Here is a 20,170-nt window from a genome sequence, read left to right on the forward strand (position 1 = left end):
TTAAAGTAAGGATTATACCAAAGTTAATGGGAAGGATAGCACCTGACATGTTGCCTGGCCCATAGGAGCATTCACTAAATGGTCTCCTTTGTCCCATGCCCCCACTTTTCTTTTTCTTACCAGGCAAGGCCTTGGCCCACTTGACCACGTGAACAAGCTGTCTCTCACCCAATTCATTGAGGCTAGAGAGCAAGGCTGCAAAAGAGTCAGGCTGGTTGTTGTCATGTCCAGCACAGACCACGCCTGGCTCAATGGCTTCCAGAACATTCAGAAAGATCGGCTGACATTCGTAGCCTTCAATGTGTGACACTGTCAGTTTCTGGCTTGGCTCCTCAGTGGGGCTGGTGGCACTGGAAGCCTCCCCTTCTTCCTGTAGTTTCAGATTGCCAAGTTTCTTCAGCTTCCGGGCTATTAGGCAGAAAAAGAAACTTAAATTTATCATCAATAGCCAAAAATACACAGTGCAGTTACCCTGATGGAAAAACTGCCTAAGCTAAGAAAATAAAGATATTCATCCTCCTTGGTCACAGACTCTAGCTTCCTTAAGGAAGAATGCTCATTCAATGTGAGCGAATGAGTGAATGATTCATCATCCCAAATCTCTGCTAAAACCAAACTTTATTTATTTATTTAATTTGAGATAGAGTCTAAAGCTGTTGCCTTGGGTAGAGTGCCACAAAATGACAGCTCACAGAAACCTCCACCTCCTGGGTTCAAGCGATTCTCCTGTCTCCTCCTCCCAAGTAGCTGGGACTATATATGCCTGCCATAATGCTTGACTATTTTTTGGTTGCAGCCATCATTGTTTGGTGGGCTAGGGCTATATTCAAACCTACCAGCTCAAGTATATGTGGCTGGCACCTTAGCCGCTTGAGCCACAGGAACTGAGCCTAAAACCGAACTTTAGTATCTTGCTTTCTCCTGATCCCTGTGCCAGACCAATCTAATGTATCTTTGGATTTGGCTTTGCCTTCAGTATTCATACCTGAGCCTTTCAATTAACTCATTTACTAATAATACATTCATGATGCATTCATTCATTCAATAGATATCCAATGTTAGACTGTTGCTTCTGGGTGACCTACTTTAGTAGAGGAGAAATAAATGCCCATAAATAATTCTAGAAAATGTCAAATCGGTAAATGTTACAATGGAAACATCAACAAAAGAGAAAAACAATATTGTCCCTGGGTGGCACCTATGGCTCAAGGAGTAGGGTGCTGGCCCCATATGCTGGAGGTGGTGGGTTCAAACCCAGCCCCAGCCAAACACTGTAAAAAAAAAAAATATTGTCCCTGCATAGGTGCTGGTGAAACATACTTTATAAAGAAGGTGGCACTTGACCAAAAGTTTGAAGATCAATGAAAACTTTGCCAGGAAAGAGGTGGGTGAAAGTGCATAAACAAAAGCACTGATGAATGTTTAAGGAAACAACTACAGACCAGTGTGGCTAAAGTGTATATTGTATATATGGGTAGAATGGCTATTTATGGGGTTGAAAATAAAGATAGGGCCATGTATATCATATTAGAGTATTTGGGCTTTATCATAGACAAATACTTATTGCTGTAGAGCAAAGGGGAGATGTACATGTGTCAATGTTTAGCATGTCTAGCAGATGGCTAGAGGAAGAGAATAGAAAGGCATATCTGGTGAAAAGAACCAGACTTTTCTTTGGATTCCTTTGGGTACCAGAAAGTACAGTAACTTAGCTTTTAGTGTTCTCTCTCTTTTTCTCTAAATGTGCATTCACTCACGCACACACACACACACATTTTGATAGTTAAAGCTCTCTGAAGATGGAATGGTTGCCAGGCACTAATGTCACTAAAAATGAATAGAGACTAGATGCATAATGGTTAAGAATTCAAGCATCATATGGTAATTCGGTTTAAAAAAAAAAGTAATCCTAAAGATCCATCCCTTCCATCTTCATACTACCAAATTTAGGCTTACTGAACGGGAATTTTCTGGTGTCCCATTTTCTACTGAACACTATGAACAGTCTCAAATACTGTTAGAATCATAGTTGAAGATGCACTGTAAGGCATTTTCTTCTTTTTAGCAAAGGGGAGGAGGGAGGTGAAGGGTTGACATCCCCAATAGTATCAAAAAAATGACAGAATGTCTCTGTCTCTACTATCTGTCTGTAAACTGGAAATCATGGTAGAAGGCAGCCATTACAAATAATGGTATAAATAACATTTTTAAAAACAACCACAGTAATCTGGAACTCAAAACTTTAAGAACAATCCTCCCTACATGTTCACATATACATAATTTTGAGGTTTTTGGGCATCTTGATGTTTAAATTTTGTGCTATTTTCCCTAGCATTTATAATGACAGAAATAATTGAAAAGGTCATAACTCTGAGGTCTAATATAGGCGGTTGCACTGTGAGGACCATAAACCACTTTATCTGCAATCTTTTAAAAATAATTATAATAAAAAGGTATAAAACAGAGAAATTGATTGTTCAATTTAGATGGATAAATACAACAAAGCCTATTACTCATCTGCTTCTGTCTTCTGCAGAGAAATACAAATATCTGGAACTGACTTTCAGCTCTAATTAGAAAAATAAGTGGTGCAATGCAAACTCCATTCATAGTGTCACTCAGTAAATAACTATAAGAATGGATTACATGTTTGGATCAACAACTTAGGTAGGGAAGAGAAGAATGGTAGGGTTAATGGTGCAAGAGGAACATAAAGAAGAACTCAGGGAAAAATAAGAGAGAAACCTGGAAAACCAATCCTCAGTGCAAGATAACCTTGTCCAACAATCATTTCTGCAGGGTTTAGGCACACCCAGTAATAAGGAGATATAGAAACCCACTTCCAACTGCCACTCCCTACCAAGGGCATAGGGTGGAAGGTATGTCTGGGGCCAAGCTCAGGGCTAGAGGCCCACAGTATTTTGTCATCTAGTGAACCTATTGTGAACATGGGTTCTTGGACACAGTTCTATAGAATAGTAGTGCCTACAGAATCTGCTCCCCTGATGAGGTTCCTATGGGATGATTCCACCTTCCCTATCACAGGTGCTTTCTGGTTTTGAGCTTAGGAGTTGCCAAACCATTTAGTCCTCTTTCCAACTTGCAATAGGAGAGAGGTATAATTAGCCCTATGGATGAGGTAACTAAGAGAAATAAAGGGAACTACTATTTTTTTCAAGGCCTTCCACATGCCTCATTTCATGAACACATTACATTATTTAATTCCACAGTGATTTTAGGAGATTAAGGATGTTTCTTATCCATGTTTTGCAAATGAGTAAACTGAGGTAACACAGCTATCAAGAAAGAGAACACAATAATCTGAAATGGGCCTGTTGACTACAAGGCCCATGTTCTTTTTACTATATCATGTTGCCTCTACAAGGAGTCTGAAGTTTTGCACCCTATGTTTAGCCTAAAAACAGACTTAAGGAGCAAGGCTAGAGTTATATCCTTTCTGCTTCCTTTCTTCTCCATTGACTACAAACTCCAGTAACTAGCATCAAATACAGAATAACGTGTTAGGAAGCTATGACAATACTCCTGTCATCTTCCCAAGCTAAAATAGATTTGGCACACTAGAATGGCTTAAGATTCCCAGCATGACAAAACAGGAAGGGTTCTTAGAAATCATCTTATCAGATGAGAGCAACAAATACCTTCAGGGTCTACATAGGTAATACGGCAGGGGTGTTTATGCATGTGTATAGGAGAATAGTTGGTACTCTGACAAACTATAATAAATGCTATATTTCCCACCAGGTGAGCAAATGTGAATGTGCACACACACCCCTAGAACGTATTCATAAAAGATTTCAAAATATTCTTGAAACTCTTATATTCCAAAATTGAATTTAGACCTTAGCCATCATTTCAGGACTTTTGACATCAGTCTAACCTTCAAGTCAAAGATAGGAAGGCAGAAGCCAGGGAAGGTGATATCACCTAGTGGCAGAGCTGAGATCAGAACCAGGGTTCTTATTCCTAATCCAAAATTTACTACGACACAATGGCTCTCTTTTTGACTAACTCATTCCTGTTCTATCTCAGTATGTGCCTCTCTGAGCTCCTTCTGGATCTTTACTTCCAACACAGTAGCTACTGGTGACATGTAGCTATTCAAAATTAAATTAATTAAAATTCAAAAAAATTAGAAATGTAATCCCTCAGTCTCAACTAACCACATTTCCTATGTTCAAGAGCCAGGTGTAGCTAGTGGCTACATTATTGGATAACACAGATATAGAAGATTTCCATCATCTCAGAAAGCTCTACTGAATAGTGCTGTGAATACAGAGTGTTGGGTACATGTCTCATTTAACAAATACATCCAAATAAATTATATACTGATGAATCTATGGGCTTTTTCAGATGTTAGAGGGACATACAGAGCATGATTAGTGAGATATGTCACTTTGATTTTCTCACCGATGATTCAGATCTCAGTGGGGTGACGATGACTTGTGGACCTAAGCAAACTCATTACAAGCAAGATCAATATGCTCAGAAGACTGTGAGAAGAATCCATTAAGATGAAATAATTCCCCCTTCTCTGCATAGTGCCAATGAGAACTTACTTGGCTGGAATTTTCACATCCTCCTATATGGCATCTGCTTGAGGAAGAGAAGCTGTATTCCCACTTGCCTCCAGGACCGGGGTAATATGCTTGCTGCCCCTGTGACCACAGTGGCCCTAGCCGCACCAGGTGTTCTGCCCTATCTGCTTGAAGAGGGAGACTGTACTGAACGTAATTGAAATCAGATTCCATTTATCCTGCTGGGGATCCTCTGTTCTCTCTCCACGGCAGAGGCCAGCATGTTGCTAGACGACTTGGAATGCTGCACAATGAGGCTTGCTAGTCTCAGCTGTTACTCAATGCCCAAGGCCTTGTTTTTTTTTTTTTTTTCTATGAAGGCCACCCCCACGCCCCTCCCACTCCCTGCACCTGAGCCCCAGAGTCAAATCTCTTTCATGTAAGATGCAGGCCAGACAGCCACTGTGTTAAGGTAGAGACTTGTTGGTTTACTTAAATTGAGTGATGAGGCAAGGAGAAAGGGGACAGTAAAGGAGGATAGTTCTAACAGTGTGTGGCTATTCAACATCTCTTCCCTGTCTTTTCATGTTGGGCCAAAGCAGTGACAGAAAGACTCATTGGCAAGGTGCTTTTCCATCCCAACTTGGTCTTTAGGACACTGGAATACCTGCCCTGATAGGATGCCTGGATCCTATGTGGAAGTAACTTTTCAACCCTGGAGCATTAGCTCCCTACAGGGTTGGTCTCTACAGCACCAGAAAAAGATTTTTCAAATGAGCTTCCATGGCACATTCCTAAGGAGGGGCAGAAGTGATTAATCTGTAATTTCTTTAGCTTCTGTGACCTTTAGGCTTCTCCAGACTCATTTGTTGCCACCCTAATATAGAGGCCTTCTCATCCATGAGCAAGGAGAGGCAAAGGTGAAGTGAAATTTCTAAAGTCTTAGAAAGTTTGAATTGCTTCGTTTAAAGTCAAGAATGTTTCTCTTCCTTTTTATCTCACCAGGGAATTTGGAACACAGAATCAGTTTCTGTGGTAGGCTTATTTCTAAAATGGCCCTCAACATTCCAAGACCCTGGAGTACACATGCCTCCTTCCACTTCTATTCATTCAAGCACTAATCTAAATGCTTTTGTGAAAGGACTGGGCAAATGTAATTAAGAGTCTAATTGAGTTGAATTTTAAAGTAGTTATCCTTGAGGGGCCTGACCTACTCAGGTGAGCACTTGAAAGAGAACGGACTTTTCCTGGAAAGACATTCATGGAGTGAGAGGATTTCAAAACAAGGAATATTCTCTAATGCTGGATTTGAAGGTGTTGGGATCTGCATGGCAAGGAAAGAGAGCAGCCTCAAAGAGGTGAGAATGGCCCTTGGCTGATATTCAGAAGGGAAACTGGGACTGTAATCCTACAACTGAAAAGAACTGAAGCTTGCCAAAATCACGTGATCTTGGAAAAGAACCTTGAGCTCCAGACTGGAACATGGTGTGGTCTCATCCTTGTGAGACCCTAGACTGAGAATCCAGTCATACTGTGCCAGATTTCTCACTTATAACATAGGTGGGTATTATTTGAAGCTGCTAAGTTTGTGGCAGAATGTTATGCAGCAATAGAAAACAAATATACTTCCCTTTCAGAATTGTGATGTGGGACAAAAGAATAGGCTTTGGAGTCAGACAATATTAAGTTAAAATCCCAGCTCTGTCAATTACTAGGTTAATAACTTTGAGCCCTTTTCTTAACTTCACAAAGATTCAGTTTACTCACTGAAAAAAATGGGGTGCTGCCACACCCATCTTGAGGACACTGGTAAGTCCTAAATAAGAGAGTGCCTGGCACATAGTGAGTCCTCCAAAATAGTTTCTTTACTCTTCATGTACTAAAGAGTAAGGAGTAAATGATTTGCAGGTAACCTAACTCAGGCCTGGGGAAGGGCAGAAAGCAAGACTAACAGGGAACAAGATATAGCAGAGAAAGCAAGGGTGACACAGTATGAAATAAAAACAATAACCTGTTTCTTCAGCACATGACTGCCTATAAAACTAAGTTCAGATCTTAAATGTAATTCTAAATGCTAAGTAAACATAAGGGTATGTTTGGTGTAGGGCTGCAAATTCCTTGTGAAACCAGACTAGGCTGTCCTTATGTGAATACATGTAAGCTCGTTTGTGTACAGTGTTTATATATTATAATGCGTAAATCTAAGGGTCATGAACTCAAATACCTTCACAGGTTAGGCAGATATATAAATGAGGAAAAATGCCTGGCGAACATAAATAGGGAGGGCCAGGGAGAGTGATATGTGATCCATGTCCTGCCTAGGGGCAATCTATGCCAGTTTCCTAAACAAACACTGTGTTAGACAAACAGAAATCTGCAGGTGAATTTTGGCCTGGGGAAAGGCAGTTTGTGGCCTCTGGCTTAAATCAGGTCAGCCATCTTTTCATTTACTAGGATTAGATTCAGAAGATCTTACCATACAATTTCAGGATTACTAAATCAGAGGAATACTGGATTATGAACCAGGGGAGCTCCCTGTGGGACTTCAAGACTGTCTCTTTTCCTCTCTGGCTCTTAGTTTCCTTACCCATGTATTAAGTGTAGTAATTAAGACTAAATATTCTGGAATCAGACTGTTTTATTTGTAACCCTGGCTCTATAACTGACTAGCTATGTGATTTTGAGCAAGACTAACCTCTGTACCTCAGCTATCTCATTTGTAACATGAGGATAATATCAGTGCTTGATTCATAAGGTTGTTACAAGAAATATAGACACTATGCTGATGCCTGAGAGTAGAAGGTAGATTCTCCAAGACTGGTAGATAGTGAAAAATGCATTGAACTCCAAGAGGCCAAATGCGATGATGACATCAAAGTTCTAAAATGCAACTCGCAATAAAGGATGTCTTATTATTGGTGGTATTCAGAGTTTCATGAGATGGGTGACCTTGGACAAATATCTTGATTTCTCCTGACCCTCATTTTTCTCATTTATAATAGTGATTATTTGGCCTGATTGTTGCCTAGGAATATTTTTAGGAGGAAATGAGATAAACCCAGTGAAAGTGCTCTGTACCCTGTTAAACTATATATCAATAGTCAAGCTAAGACTTTTTTTTCAATAATGAATCTATCTAGAAGCAATTTTAAAAAACTGCCTATGTGGCAAACTATGATAAATACAGCATTCCATCTTGGGCAAATGGTCTCAAGCCAAAGGTTGAGGACCAAACTGACAGGTTTCTGAATCTTAAGATAATAACTGGAACAACATAATCCAATCATTTGTTCCTTCATATTAATCTGAAATAAAAAATAAAAATAAAACAAATAAAAACAAAAATATGCTCCCCTCCCCCCAAAAAGTATCTACCTCACAGGGCTGTGATTTTCCAAATAAAGATGTTTACCAAGTGCTTATCACTTAGCACTTTTCCCAAAGAGAGTTTGAAGGCCTTAGGATCTTGTCTTTCCCTTCTTTTCCCCTTCAAATCAAACTTTAATTTTGATGATGAAAAGAATGAAGGTGAAAAGTAAGTCATACTCAAGGTCCCATGGCTAGATAGTGGTAGAGCAGGAGTTAGAACCAGGTACACCAACTTCTAGGGTGGTAGTAGTCTTTGAATTTCATCAAAGTGAGTAACTTTTTACTGGAGAGAAGGGTCAGTGGTGGGAGTTGGAGATGGGTGGGGATGAACTGGGTCAGGGACAAGAGGCAAGGAGCATAGACCATCCTTGGCAGGCAAGGAGTGAGAAATTAGTAGAGGTGTAAACAAGTGGGATTAATAAGTGTATGCCAAATTCCTTTAGGCAAGAAGCCTCCTTGGTCCTTCATCCCACACCCCCATTCTCCTTCCAGTCTCAATTCTCAGTCAGAGAAATAGCCAGGGGAAAGAATATCAAATTTTATCTTTCAAGGTTTATGTTGGACTATTTAGTCTAATGGTTTTTAGTTCATGGAGGAGTAAATGTAATTAATAATAGAATGATACGCAATGCTGCACATCCTTGCCAAGACACAGGATCTAACAGAAACTATTTCCAAGTCTCCTCTTTCTGACTACTGAGCCAGAAGAAAGGGGCTCACTGTCCAGATACCATCCTGAGTGAGGGGCATAAGGTTTTACTAAAAACCTGCTCATGTAAAATTGCACAGCCTGGAAATGCTTTTGAATACCAGGCTTTTCCACTGGAAAAAGTAACTACATGAATTTAGAGCATACATGCTTTTACAATTACATTTAAACTGACATTAAAAACAAATGTGAAACAGTCCAAGCTGAACAGGTCAGCATGACCTGGAAAGCAAACAAGAGGGGGAAAAAAAAGAAAAAAGAAGATGAAAAAAGGCCTAATGTTAACAGCATTAATTCTGTCAGTCTGTTGTAAATAAGAAAATACCATTGGTGTATTAATGGCTTTATTTAGGGAAAATTTCTCTAGCAGAAATATGCTACATTCAAACAAATACAAAGCAGTTAAAAAATAAACCACATTAGCTTTTCAATCCACTTTAGGGAACTTCTTGTTGGCCTAGAAGTTAAAATTTTGCCCCAAAGAGGGGGAAACTCCACTCCTGAAGTCCTACTTTGGCTTTTCTCCAGAATGTTGCTGAGTCAATGTAAAGAGAAAGAAGTGTGTGTGTGTGTGTGTTTGTGTGTGTGTTCTCATGTGCATGTGCATGCCCACAGGCAGACAGAGAATGGAGAAGAAAGAGGGTGCACCAGGAAAGGCAGAGAGAGTGCTTCTGCCTATCATATTTGTCTGCTCCTGGCCTCACAAACTTCACCTCTCTTTCCACCAGAATAAAACTGGTTTCAATATGGAGGTTCTGGGGGGAGAAAGAGTGCAAAATGGTACAAATTCTAAGTGCCTTTTAGACATTATTGTGATGTTTTAGGCTGGTTTGGAAGAACAATGAGGCCTCACACCTGACAGGGAGGCAAACATGTGATGTGAGAGAGTAGTAGTGGGGGTGGGGTTGGCTGTGGGAGTACTAAGGCTAGAAGAAAGAGGAAAATTATTATCTACTTTCCTTCCTTATCCTAACTTCAATAGAAAACAAGAAAAGTAGGAGCCAGTTCTCAGATTTTGACTTCCTTCTCATTGTAAAAGTTTCAAGTATATGTGAGCTCCTGCAGAGTCACCTTGACTTTGGGAACAGGAGAGGAGAACTGACTGACGTTAGTCTCCTGAAGTGTTTGAAGAGAGGGGTTGGCTGGCTTTTCCTCCATGAGCAGAGGAAATCTCATCCTTGTTTACTGAGTTTCAGATGGGGCCTGAGGCTAAGATCTAGAACCTACATTATTTAAAGGATTTCTATAAAATTTGGATTCAGTCAAAAGGCTGGACTCAAGGATCCAGAAGGCCACAGGTTCCCCAACCCTGACTAAGTCCTTGGCAAGGGTCATGAAGATTAGAACCTACATGGAAACTCTATCAATTGCCTAATAAACAAGTTGCCCATAGGAGCCTCAGTCAGGCACAGTGGCTTCTTGTCCAAGGTAGCACCTTGAGTCCCAGAACTAAAGTTTCTTTAAAGCAGTACACCATGGAAAACAAGTGACAAAGACAGAGCATCACTGCATCCTTCTGAGTTAGTGCCTTGCTGCCATAACATTCAATCAGGAATAATCAAGAAAGACTCTGCCAATGCCATGCCACATCACAGGAAATAATAATCACGATTCTCACAGCTCTATGAATGGTATCTGCTACTGCTTCTACAACTAGTCCTCGTAACACCCCTGTAAGGTAGGGAAGCACTATTGGTCCCACTGGGGGAAGCCAGCAACCAAGAGACCAACCTCCAGGCCCCAGCCCCCAGCCCCCAGCCCCCTTGTTGAAATATATTGAGAAGCAGAAGCTTGAGCTCCTACAGCTCAGGTGCCAGGTTCCCAGCTCCACTAGAGCCTCTAGAGCCCTCATTTTGAGTGTAGCAGGTCAGACTTTCTTCAGTGTCTAGTTGTTTTGAGATGCTTGCAATTACCAATCTGGAATTTTTCTAACATGAAAGAGACACACTGTTGAGTGCAGCAACTTAAAGAAGGGCTTACACTTAGCAGGATCCATAATTAGATGCCTAAGTCAGGTCTTTTGACATGGTTGGCAGTGGGCAAAGTTGGGGAGAGGGGGGTGGTTGCTATTATGGAGTAGTAGTTTCCTTTCACCTTTTCCTATCTACTTGTAAGACAGAGGTGAGATGGGTAAATGGAAAATTATTTACCTGGAGGCTTTTCCTTCCTTTCTGTTTTACTGACAAATATACTAAAGAGCTTGTGTGTGTGTGCACCTCCCTGCACACAGTGGGCAAGAATTGTGGGGATAGAAGGAAAATGTAGAGGAAGAGAAGCAAGGGAGAATTAAATGGTTTCATTTCAGTCATTCAGACACCAACAAAGACTCCTTAGTGGGGTCTTCTGAATTTCTTGCAGCAGCCAAACAATCCCATAATACTACAAGCATTATTACTCAGCCTGGAGATAGGAATGGTTTGAAATTAATGTCTGTGTGCCTAACAGCTCACTAATCAAAGCTTCCATGCCTCATTTTCCACCCTGAGGAGAGTCAGTAGTCTCTTTCAATTTCATTGTGGCAAGTATGACACCTCACTGCACAGGCTTGGGCTGGTGACCTTTCTTCTTGGGCAGGATCCAGATTTTCTTCTTAGTTCCTAATGCCAGTCCAAGTTTTCTGCAGGTGCTCAGTGCTTACATGTTTTTAATTGCTGATTGCTGGAAGGCTAAAATGTCCCTCAACAATCAATTTTCACTTCAGCCAAAGAAGGCTTGGTCTACCAGGGTGTTATTTGGGGTAAGTGGTGGAAGATAATTACATACTTGTGTTAAGAGACCTAAAAAGTATAGCAAAGATTAACTGGACTGAGGAGGATGGCATCTGATCCCCAAAGAGGTAATCCAGAGTAATGATGCTATTTCCATTTTACTTCTTAGATATGTGTTCTTATAGAGTATTATCAATAACAGATGATCTGAAAGCTGTACTGTTTTCTTAGTGGCTATGTAGTTTTTCTCCTTAGTTCTCCTTCTAAACATGATTCCAAAAGATGTATAAAACATCTAGAAAATCATCCTGCTCAAATAAAATTTCTATGTGTGAGTTCACTACAAAAATAAAGTATTTAAAATTTTTGTGGTCTTAAAGAATATATCCTACAATTTGTAACAACAGGTGGCACTCTTTTTAAATAAAAAAATAAAATATTTTCAAAGAAGCAGCTATGCTATCAGCAAAAATAAAACTTTTTTCTCCCTGAATTGTTATTTTTGGAAAATACTTGCTGTTGTATATGTAGCCTATTGTGTGCTGTGTACTTTTAGCTTTCTGCCTATTACCTTTGTAAAATATTGCCTATGATATCATTTTACTCTCTCAAAAGCAACTGAGGGATTTTTGAGCACTCACAGGAAAAGTAAACAATAGTAAAACCTTTCTATTGCTATGCTACTTAAAATACTCAAGGATTTTAAGTAAACATTTTATAAGTGAGATATTCAGGTGTCAGATATGGGGCATTATTAATTTTTATGATTAGAAAAAATTAATTGTCTATAAAAGCTTAGAGACCAGGTACAATATATATGTGCTGTCCCAGACAATTTCATTTGATGAAATTAAGAGAGACTTTGTTCTCTCCATATACAAGTTGCCTTGAGAATTATAATTAGAGAGATGTATACTTTTTTCTCTCTAAAGTATCAACAAATGTGTAGTAACCAATGGGGGGATGACAATCAAGGCCAGGGAGTGTGAATTTCAAGGGTAATTTATAAACCAAAGAATAAAGAAATAAGAACCAAAAGCCACAGTGCATTGGTAGAGAAGAAACAGGCCCCAGTAGTACCTGGAAACATAAATACCAATTCTCATTGAACAAAGAAGGGGTGGAGCATAATGTGATATTTATCATATGACTACTATGTACAATTTCTTTATATACTTAACAATTCTGTAAGGAATATTCTATTATTCCTACAGTATAGTTGTAGAAACTGAGGCTCAGAGAGATGTAATGATTTACCTAAGGTCATCAAGATAGTAAGGTGCAAGGCCAGGATTAGAAAAAGTCCCTTTTGATCTGAGTCAATCATACTATTTTCACTATATCACAGGACCTCTTGAAACAAAACAACAAAACAAAAAAACCAACGAAACAAACAACCCTTCCTTCCAGGGTTCTAAGTGTTGAGACACATGTTGCTCATATTGATGCTAAAATTTATAATAATTCTGCTTCACTGTGCATGCCTCAGTTATGCAGATCTCTTGAAGCACTCAGGTATCTGAAAATTCTGTGTTAGAAGCAGTACTTTCAAATCTAAGACTTACCTCTTGCGTCTAAAGCTTGAAGAACTTTAGGGCTCTAGACTAACGAATCAAAGGAGAATGGAGGAAATCCCAGTAACTGAGTCCCACATTGTTAATTCTTTATGACATTCTGCTTCTTGCTGAATAGGCAGGAGGTACAGGGAATTCAATTGTTGGGTGGTTTTTATGAATCGATGATTTCTGGGACTTCTACTTTAGCACAGAGGTTATGTGGTAGCACCTTGACACAGTTCTGGGTACATGTTGGAATGCTGGTTGGACAGTGTACAAAAGGAATGTTAAATTGTGGAGTGGTATGTCTAGATATCCAAAATAGTGATCACTCTATGTGATGCTGGATGTCATATTTCTTAGAAATAACTTGCCTTGCATGATCCTTGATCCAGAAATACATACTTGAGGCCATTAGATGACTTGGGCAACAACCATGCTTTGGTCTATTTCAGTATGATAACAATGCTACAGCCTCGACTTGGTTTTACTTTAGTGACTTTAGTAGCCATTGTTTCATACACGTGAGATTTGGTGAGGATGTTTGTTCTTGAACATTAATGTATTCTTGACCAGTTCACTTGGTAAGCAGTGATACACATATCTGCAAAATGATGATCCAGATAAGGGATATTATCTGCTTACAGGAGAGTATTTACCTATCTATACCCAAGTTTTCTCAATTATATTCCAGAGAATAGTGGTTTTATAGGACACTAACAGGTTTTATGTGAAAAATGGGGACCTGTGGTTGAATTAACTTTAGGAATCTTGAGTTACAAAACTGTTCAGGGGCTCGGCGCTTGTATCTCAGTGGTTAGGGCACCAGCCACATACACTGAGGCAGGTGTGTTTGAACCTGGCTCAGGCCTGCTAAACAACAATGACAACTGCAACAAAAAATTAGTCAGACATTGTGGTGGGTGCCTGCAGTGCCAGCTACTTGGGAGGCTAAGGCAAGAGAATTGCTTAAGCCCAAGAGTTAGATGTTGCTGTGAGCTGTGATGTAATGGCACTCTACGGAGGGTGACATAATAAGACTGTCTCAAAACAAACAAATAAAAAAACAACAAACAAACAACCAAAAAAAAAAAAAAAGCTCTTCAGGTTACTTTATTACAGTATTCATCAAGGCCTGTGATATGTATTGTAAATCTTCCTGAGCAGAAACATAATATGCAGCTTTCTTTCACTTATTTGACCACAGAAGTTATTTTTCATGGAACATGTCATGGAACAAGTTTCCTCAAAACCCATACCAGAATTTACTGGCCCACACAAAGGCAACTGGCTTTTGGTAGGAGGGAAGACCCCCTTATACAAGCCATTTGCCTTGGTTTAGGCCAGTGTTTCTTCATGTATGTGATCTGAACTTACGGGTAGCATCTCAAACAGAGGAAACTAGTCCCAGAAACCAGTACTAGGTGTTTATCAAAATTTAATGCTAAAAATTTCTCTACACTTGGCCTAATGTCTCCCCTTTTAAAGTGTAAGCCCTCACCAATACAACATTCATGCTGCCACCAATTTCCTTAAAAAATAAACAAATAAGCAATTAAATGAAATTATATGTGATCATCTCTGTCCCATGTTCATTGATCTTTGACTGCCTGAAGCCTGAACTTCTTAGTATAATAATGAAGCTAATTTTCAATGTGGTTTTAGTTTCCCTTTCCCATTTTTTTTTTTTTTTTTTTTTTTTTTTTTAGCTCTGGCCATACTTGCTGTTCTTCAAATCCTCAATGCTTGCTATTATTCAAATCCTCAATGCAAACACTTGCTGCCTTTATTCAAACTGTACCTTATGCTTTGGATGTCTTATTCCTTCCGACTCACTTAACTTCTTCTGAGTGATTTTCTATTTGGGAACTTATAGCATTCTGAATTCAAGATGGTTCTTTTTAAGAACCAAAGGAGGCAAGAAAATCTTCATGTTTCTTTGCTGTATACCTTTTAATAAAAATATTTGCTCTGAAAAATTTGGATTCAGCCGAAAAGCTGCACTCAATGATCCAGAAAAACACATGTGGCCCCAAGGCTACAGGTTCTTCATCCCTGGAAGGTATATTCATTATCACTGTCTGTCTTCCCTTTTTTAATTTTTAAGGATAGGGCATATATTTTATTAAGCTCTCCTTCCCCCAAATGCCTAGCAGAGTGTCTCACAAATATTTGGCACTCAGTAAATGTTTGCTAAATGGACATAGATGAGTAAATGAAAAGATGAAAACAATAAAGTCTTGGCTGGTTGGAAGAGAGATAGAGGAATAAATGCTATGAAGAACTGTGACATGAACAGTATTTCAGCATTAAAATCACTCTCTTGCATCCAGGACATGGGATCCAGAGGTAGCACTGCTGGGACGTTCTTCAGCATGAAGAAAGATGAGACAGCTGGCATCAGGACTGGCTTCAACACTGGAAACTGCAAGGATGTTCATAGTGTCCCTGATGACATCACACCATGGGTAGGGGCTCCCTGAGCTATCCTCCCGAATAGAGAATTCATAGTGGTTATTAGACCCTGCATACATGTTAAGTTTTGATTCTCAGATGCCAAATTTAGTCTCCTGGTAAGAAAGAGACTTCTCAAATATGCTACAGGAACCTGTGAAGAAAATGCTGCATACTTCAGATTCTCACATGCTTTGGGGATCTTTATTCTTTCTCCTCTTCTGGGGTTTGGCTGCTGCCTGAAATTCGTAAAAGACCTATAACTTCCTATGGTGCAGGAGAGAAAGGAATCAAAAAGGGCCAATGATATTTACTAAAATCTGAGAACTTGAGAGTTGTAAAAAATAAAAATAAATAATGCTTGGGGAGAAATAGGAGAGAAATGGGAAGGAGGGAGGGGTAAGAGGAGTAGATGGCAGGAAGGGTGATTCTTTCATTCTAATTCAACCTTAGAAAGTAGGAGCATACCCTTAGAAAGTGCTGAGAAAAGTGATAGATGGCTGCACATTTATTGTTATTATGAGCTGTGAAAAATCCATAGCTAATTCACTCAAGGGAAGGTCCTTATCTGAGACATTAGAAGAGTTTTCTTAAATGAAAAGTAGGAATTTAAATTCTTGAAACAATTAGAAATATGTAGTTTTTAAATGTAGCCAGAAATAAATCATGTACATACAAAAGCCTATCTTTGTCATAAATGGTCAGCTGCAAACCTGGAGACTGTTTTTGAGGAAACCATCCTGAGATTCCAACCACTCCCAAGATCCTTTCAGAAACACTAAGAGGTCCTGGGAAGAAAAGTAAGAAATGGATAGGTAGGTCTGGAAATGGGAAAGAAAGGGATTTATGTATTAAGTATCTGTAAGTTGAGGAGATTCCATTACCAGACAGTGGATGGGACACTATAGAGAAAGCCAGATTAGAGATCTTGAGGCCTAAAGACCTAAAGTGTCAGCTTCTTTAAGGTGCAGAGAGAGCCCTTCTGGTCTCTGCTCACTCAATAATCTATCCATCCAGTCTAATTTAGGACATACAATATATTTTAGGTAAGTGTGAATGGAGGTAGCTATAATTACTGTTAGTCAAAGAACACAAGTCTTGACTATCTATACTTCTCCTTGCAGGGGATAGACAATCCAAGAAAGTTCTGAGAAATTTAATCTTTCAGGTGTTGTTTCATATTTAAAAATCACAAAATGTTATCACCAGAAGGGTCCTTGGTGAAGCACATTATTCCAACTGAATGATGGAAAACTGATCCTTACAGAGGAGAAGGGACTTGCCTATGGCCACATTCTTAGTTGCAATTTTGGAATATATTATATGATTTTAGTTTGAGTGATGGGAATAAGAAAATGCAATTATATGAACTCTCCCTCAAGGTGATCAAAATGTCTGTGCTAACCTAAACCCAAATCTTATAAGAATGGAAGTCTACCAGTGAAATACTCACAAGTGGCACTCCTACTAATGTTTGCTTACTTTTTTTCCATTGTTCAAGTAAAGGTGTGATGTATAAAGAATTCACAAGTAAACAATAAATTTGGAAGAAGATTGAAGTAGGAGGGCAGGGAAAGTGGAGATAAGTTCATCAAAATGGTAAGTTTTGCTCCTCAAGCAGTGGTTTAAGAAGGTAAACACTTGTGTTTTTACTGACATGGTATTAGAATATAACATATGATTCTCTTAATAAAATCAGTTCTGAGCAGGATTTGCGCAGTACTCATTGGTTTTAGCTACTTAAGAATGAGTTCTGGTTATCCTTTGCCCATTGGTGCTATTACATAATATAAAACATTCCAAGTAACTCACGGTAAAAACCATTGGAAAGTGCTGTGAACAGCCTTACTAGCTAAATTGCTAGTGATCTCACTGTCATAATAACTCAGGTTGTCTAGTACATCATCATTTATCAAGGATATTCACATTCATCATGTCATTTGATCCTCATTATAACTCTCTGAGAGCAATATCTTTGAATAACAGACCAAAAAAATGAGACTCAGAAGGGGCACATGGTCAATAATGGAGGTGGCCGTATAACCTAGGTCTGCCTGACTCCAAAGGCAAGGCCATTTACACAACATCAGGAATCCTTGCATCTTGTGAGCATTTCTTGAAGTCTGCCAGTCTGAAGCTCTAGTGCCTAGCATGGTACCTTATCCACATACCGTGGGAATGGAACTGAAAGGAAAGCCAGTCACACTATTTCTCGTCTGGTCTTCATTTTGTTGACCAAGCTCACTCAAGTTACAGTGTTCTACCCAATAAATCAATTAAAAAACTTACAGTACCACTCTGTCAATTAAATTAATTTATAAACTTGTATATGACTACTATATGGCATAGTGAAATTATCTCTTATATACAAGAGATAAGTTTCTCTTAAAAAGTTTTAAGTTCCTCTTAAAAAGATTCACTGTAATCATGTCACAGACAGTCTAATAGTGGAAGATGTTGGCCGAGACATGGAATTAATGTTAAGATTTAGGCCCAAATGTTATGAGGACTTTTGTTACCATTGAACTTTTTCAGTATCATATCAGCAGATGACAAGTCATGGGGGTTCTCTACCTGAGGAGCCCCCACTCTTACACATAATTCACAAAGGGCTAAATAATGGAGAGTTTGAGAACTCTCCCCTTGGAGTTGCAACATTCCTATGGAGAAAACATTTTTTTTGTCAATACCTTTGTCACCTTTCCTCCATTCCACTCTGCACTTCCCCTTTCCAGTCCTGCTTCTTCTCTCTTCCCACTATAGACCACAGTTGTTGGATTTCTTCAGAATACAGCAAGCAAATAAAAACAACATTGATTTTTCATAGATCTTGAGTCTCATTTGATGTGGCTGCCTGGAAAGCCACTAATAGAGAATTTGCCTGTGACATTTGGGAGGACTAGACACTACTTAAGATGACTATTTTCAAATTGTCTTCAATTGAGCCTCGGTTAAGTTATTTGAGATACTTTGGTCTGTTTAAAGAATATTACTGGCCTGTAAAGAGGGGAGTTATATACATGAAGACTCACACATGGCCCTGCTCCAGGGTTAAAAACAAATGGGTGTCTATAAATGTGCACATAGGCAGATAAGGTATTGAGCACCTCCCAGATAGCCAGAGATAGACAAAGCTCTAAATTAGTCTTGACAGGAGAGAGGAGAGGCCTGGAATCTAGGCAGTCTGGTTTTCCAGGCTGATAATGAATAATCAAGTAGGAGGCTTCAGTTGTAGGCACTCAGAAATAGGCTTGGCTTTGTTCAAATGACATTTCCAAATCAAAGTAGACTAATGAGTTTGCTCTGTTCATGAAAGATGCATCTTTTTGGAAGCAGCAGGTGGGAGGGAAGCCCCTAGTATCGGGCAGTTATAAATATGAAGAGATAAGGAATATGAAGAGGGAAAATATAAGTGTCAATCAAATGATGTCAAGCTTTTCTGGAATGATGACAAAGCTTATGTTAGACACAGATTCAGAGAACAGGGAGCTTTATGATAAAAGGCTGCCCTTGAAAGAACTGTATCAGCTACTGTGATGCTGAAAAAGTGGTTTTGGAAATGATCAATAGATTTATAAAGAAAAGGAAATGATTAAAACACTTGTTCATCCCTGGGAGATGTAGAATATGAAATTGGCTCTGTTTGGCAGCCTAGTCACAGGCTCAAAAGAGAAGCAGCTTCTCATTCCAGGTGTCTGGCCATGTAACATAGGCAGCAGTCAGCTAAGGGATTTTCCTTAATATTGGGGGCCAGCCTGTGCCTGGGTCATCCTGCACCTGTTGACAGTTCTGGATTCCTCTGTTCCCTCATCCCAGCTTCTAGCTACCATTGAACATTAGGCCAGTACCATTAAGTCCCCTTAGGAACCTTGTCGAATCAAGTACATACTCATTCACCCTCTGTTTGCTTGCTTCTGATACCTGCTGTACACCTCTTGCTCTAATGCAGAGCCTCAGAGTGGGAAGTGGCATGGTTAAGGTTAAAAAAAGACACTAACTAGCTGATGGCCATGTTGGATATGAAAAGGTCAGCCTGCATTTAGAGCATGGCTGGCCCCCATTGGAAGCATCAAAGATGAAAATATGGTTGAAAGAGAGAACTAGATATGACGGAAGAAGGGGAAGAGAGATTGAGGAGGAGAAAGAGAGAAAAAAAAAAAAGTATCTTACCTCCCAGAGTCATTCCTGCTTCATAGCATTTTCGGAGACGACAAGATGGACAATTTTTCCTTCGGAATTTATCAATGGTGCAGTCATTTCTGCTGGCACATAGGTACTTCTGTTTCCCTGGAAGAACAAATACAAGAGTAAACAGAGCTGTTAGTATGTTTATAGAGTCTCTTTTTGTGAGTATTTCTAGGGAAGAAAATGTATGAAAGTATATCCTACCAGATGAGAGATAATAGCTCCAAATAATTTGATCACACAGAATATATCTACTATGTATTAAAAAAAAGCTGGTTTAATTTGGTGATATATCATTTGATTTTCATAGATATTTTTGCAGGGATAAGCAAGGCCAGTGCTGTTGATTCCTCCATTATTAGGACTGCTCAATGGTTTTTAAAATAAAATACTCTAGTTTTAATAAACCTGAAATGCCCATGAGAAAATGTCACTCCTTTATCATGGTATAGCAGAAACTTCAGATTGGTCAATTTTTCTTCCTACTGACACCTGTAATCATACATAGGATCGTGTTTGAGCTAATGAAATGCTTATTTTTCATAAAACTAGTACAGGTAAAACTCCTAGAAAACAGAACATCATGTGATTTCTAACTGTTTTTAAATTGTTAGTGATCATGCCCCTGATTTTGAATGTTATAAAACTCAACCA

At 39.2% G+C, this 20,170-nt stretch overlaps 1 protein-coding gene across 2 annotated transcripts in view; it reads right to left on the reverse strand.

Annotated features, from left to right (window-relative positions):
* AR (androgen receptor) overlaps positions 1-20,170 on the reverse strand; it is a 188,653-nt gene that overhangs the window by 13,209 nt on the left and 155,274 nt on the right. For both annotated transcript variants that reach the window (XR_002770933.1, XM_003801310.2), the window contains exons 3-4: positions 19,502-19,618; positions 121-408 (exon numbers count right to left, since the gene is read on the reverse strand). Coding sequence is in view for 1 of the 2 variants with exons in the window: in XM_003801310.2 (XP_003801358.1) it covers positions 121-408; positions 19,502-19,618 (405 nt within the window). In the remaining variant the exon portion in view is untranslated. The remainder of the gene's footprint in view (positions 1-120; positions 409-19,501; positions 19,619-20,170) is intronic.

The sequence above is a fragment of the Otolemur garnettii genome, unplaced genomic scaffold (assembly GCF_000181295.1).
Source record: "Otolemur garnettii isolate 467f Iridium unplaced genomic scaffold, OtoGar3 scaffold00206, whole genome shotgun sequence".
In the NCBI taxonomy this organism is placed as follows: Eukaryota; Metazoa; Chordata; class Mammalia; order Primates; family Galagidae; genus Otolemur; species Otolemur garnettii.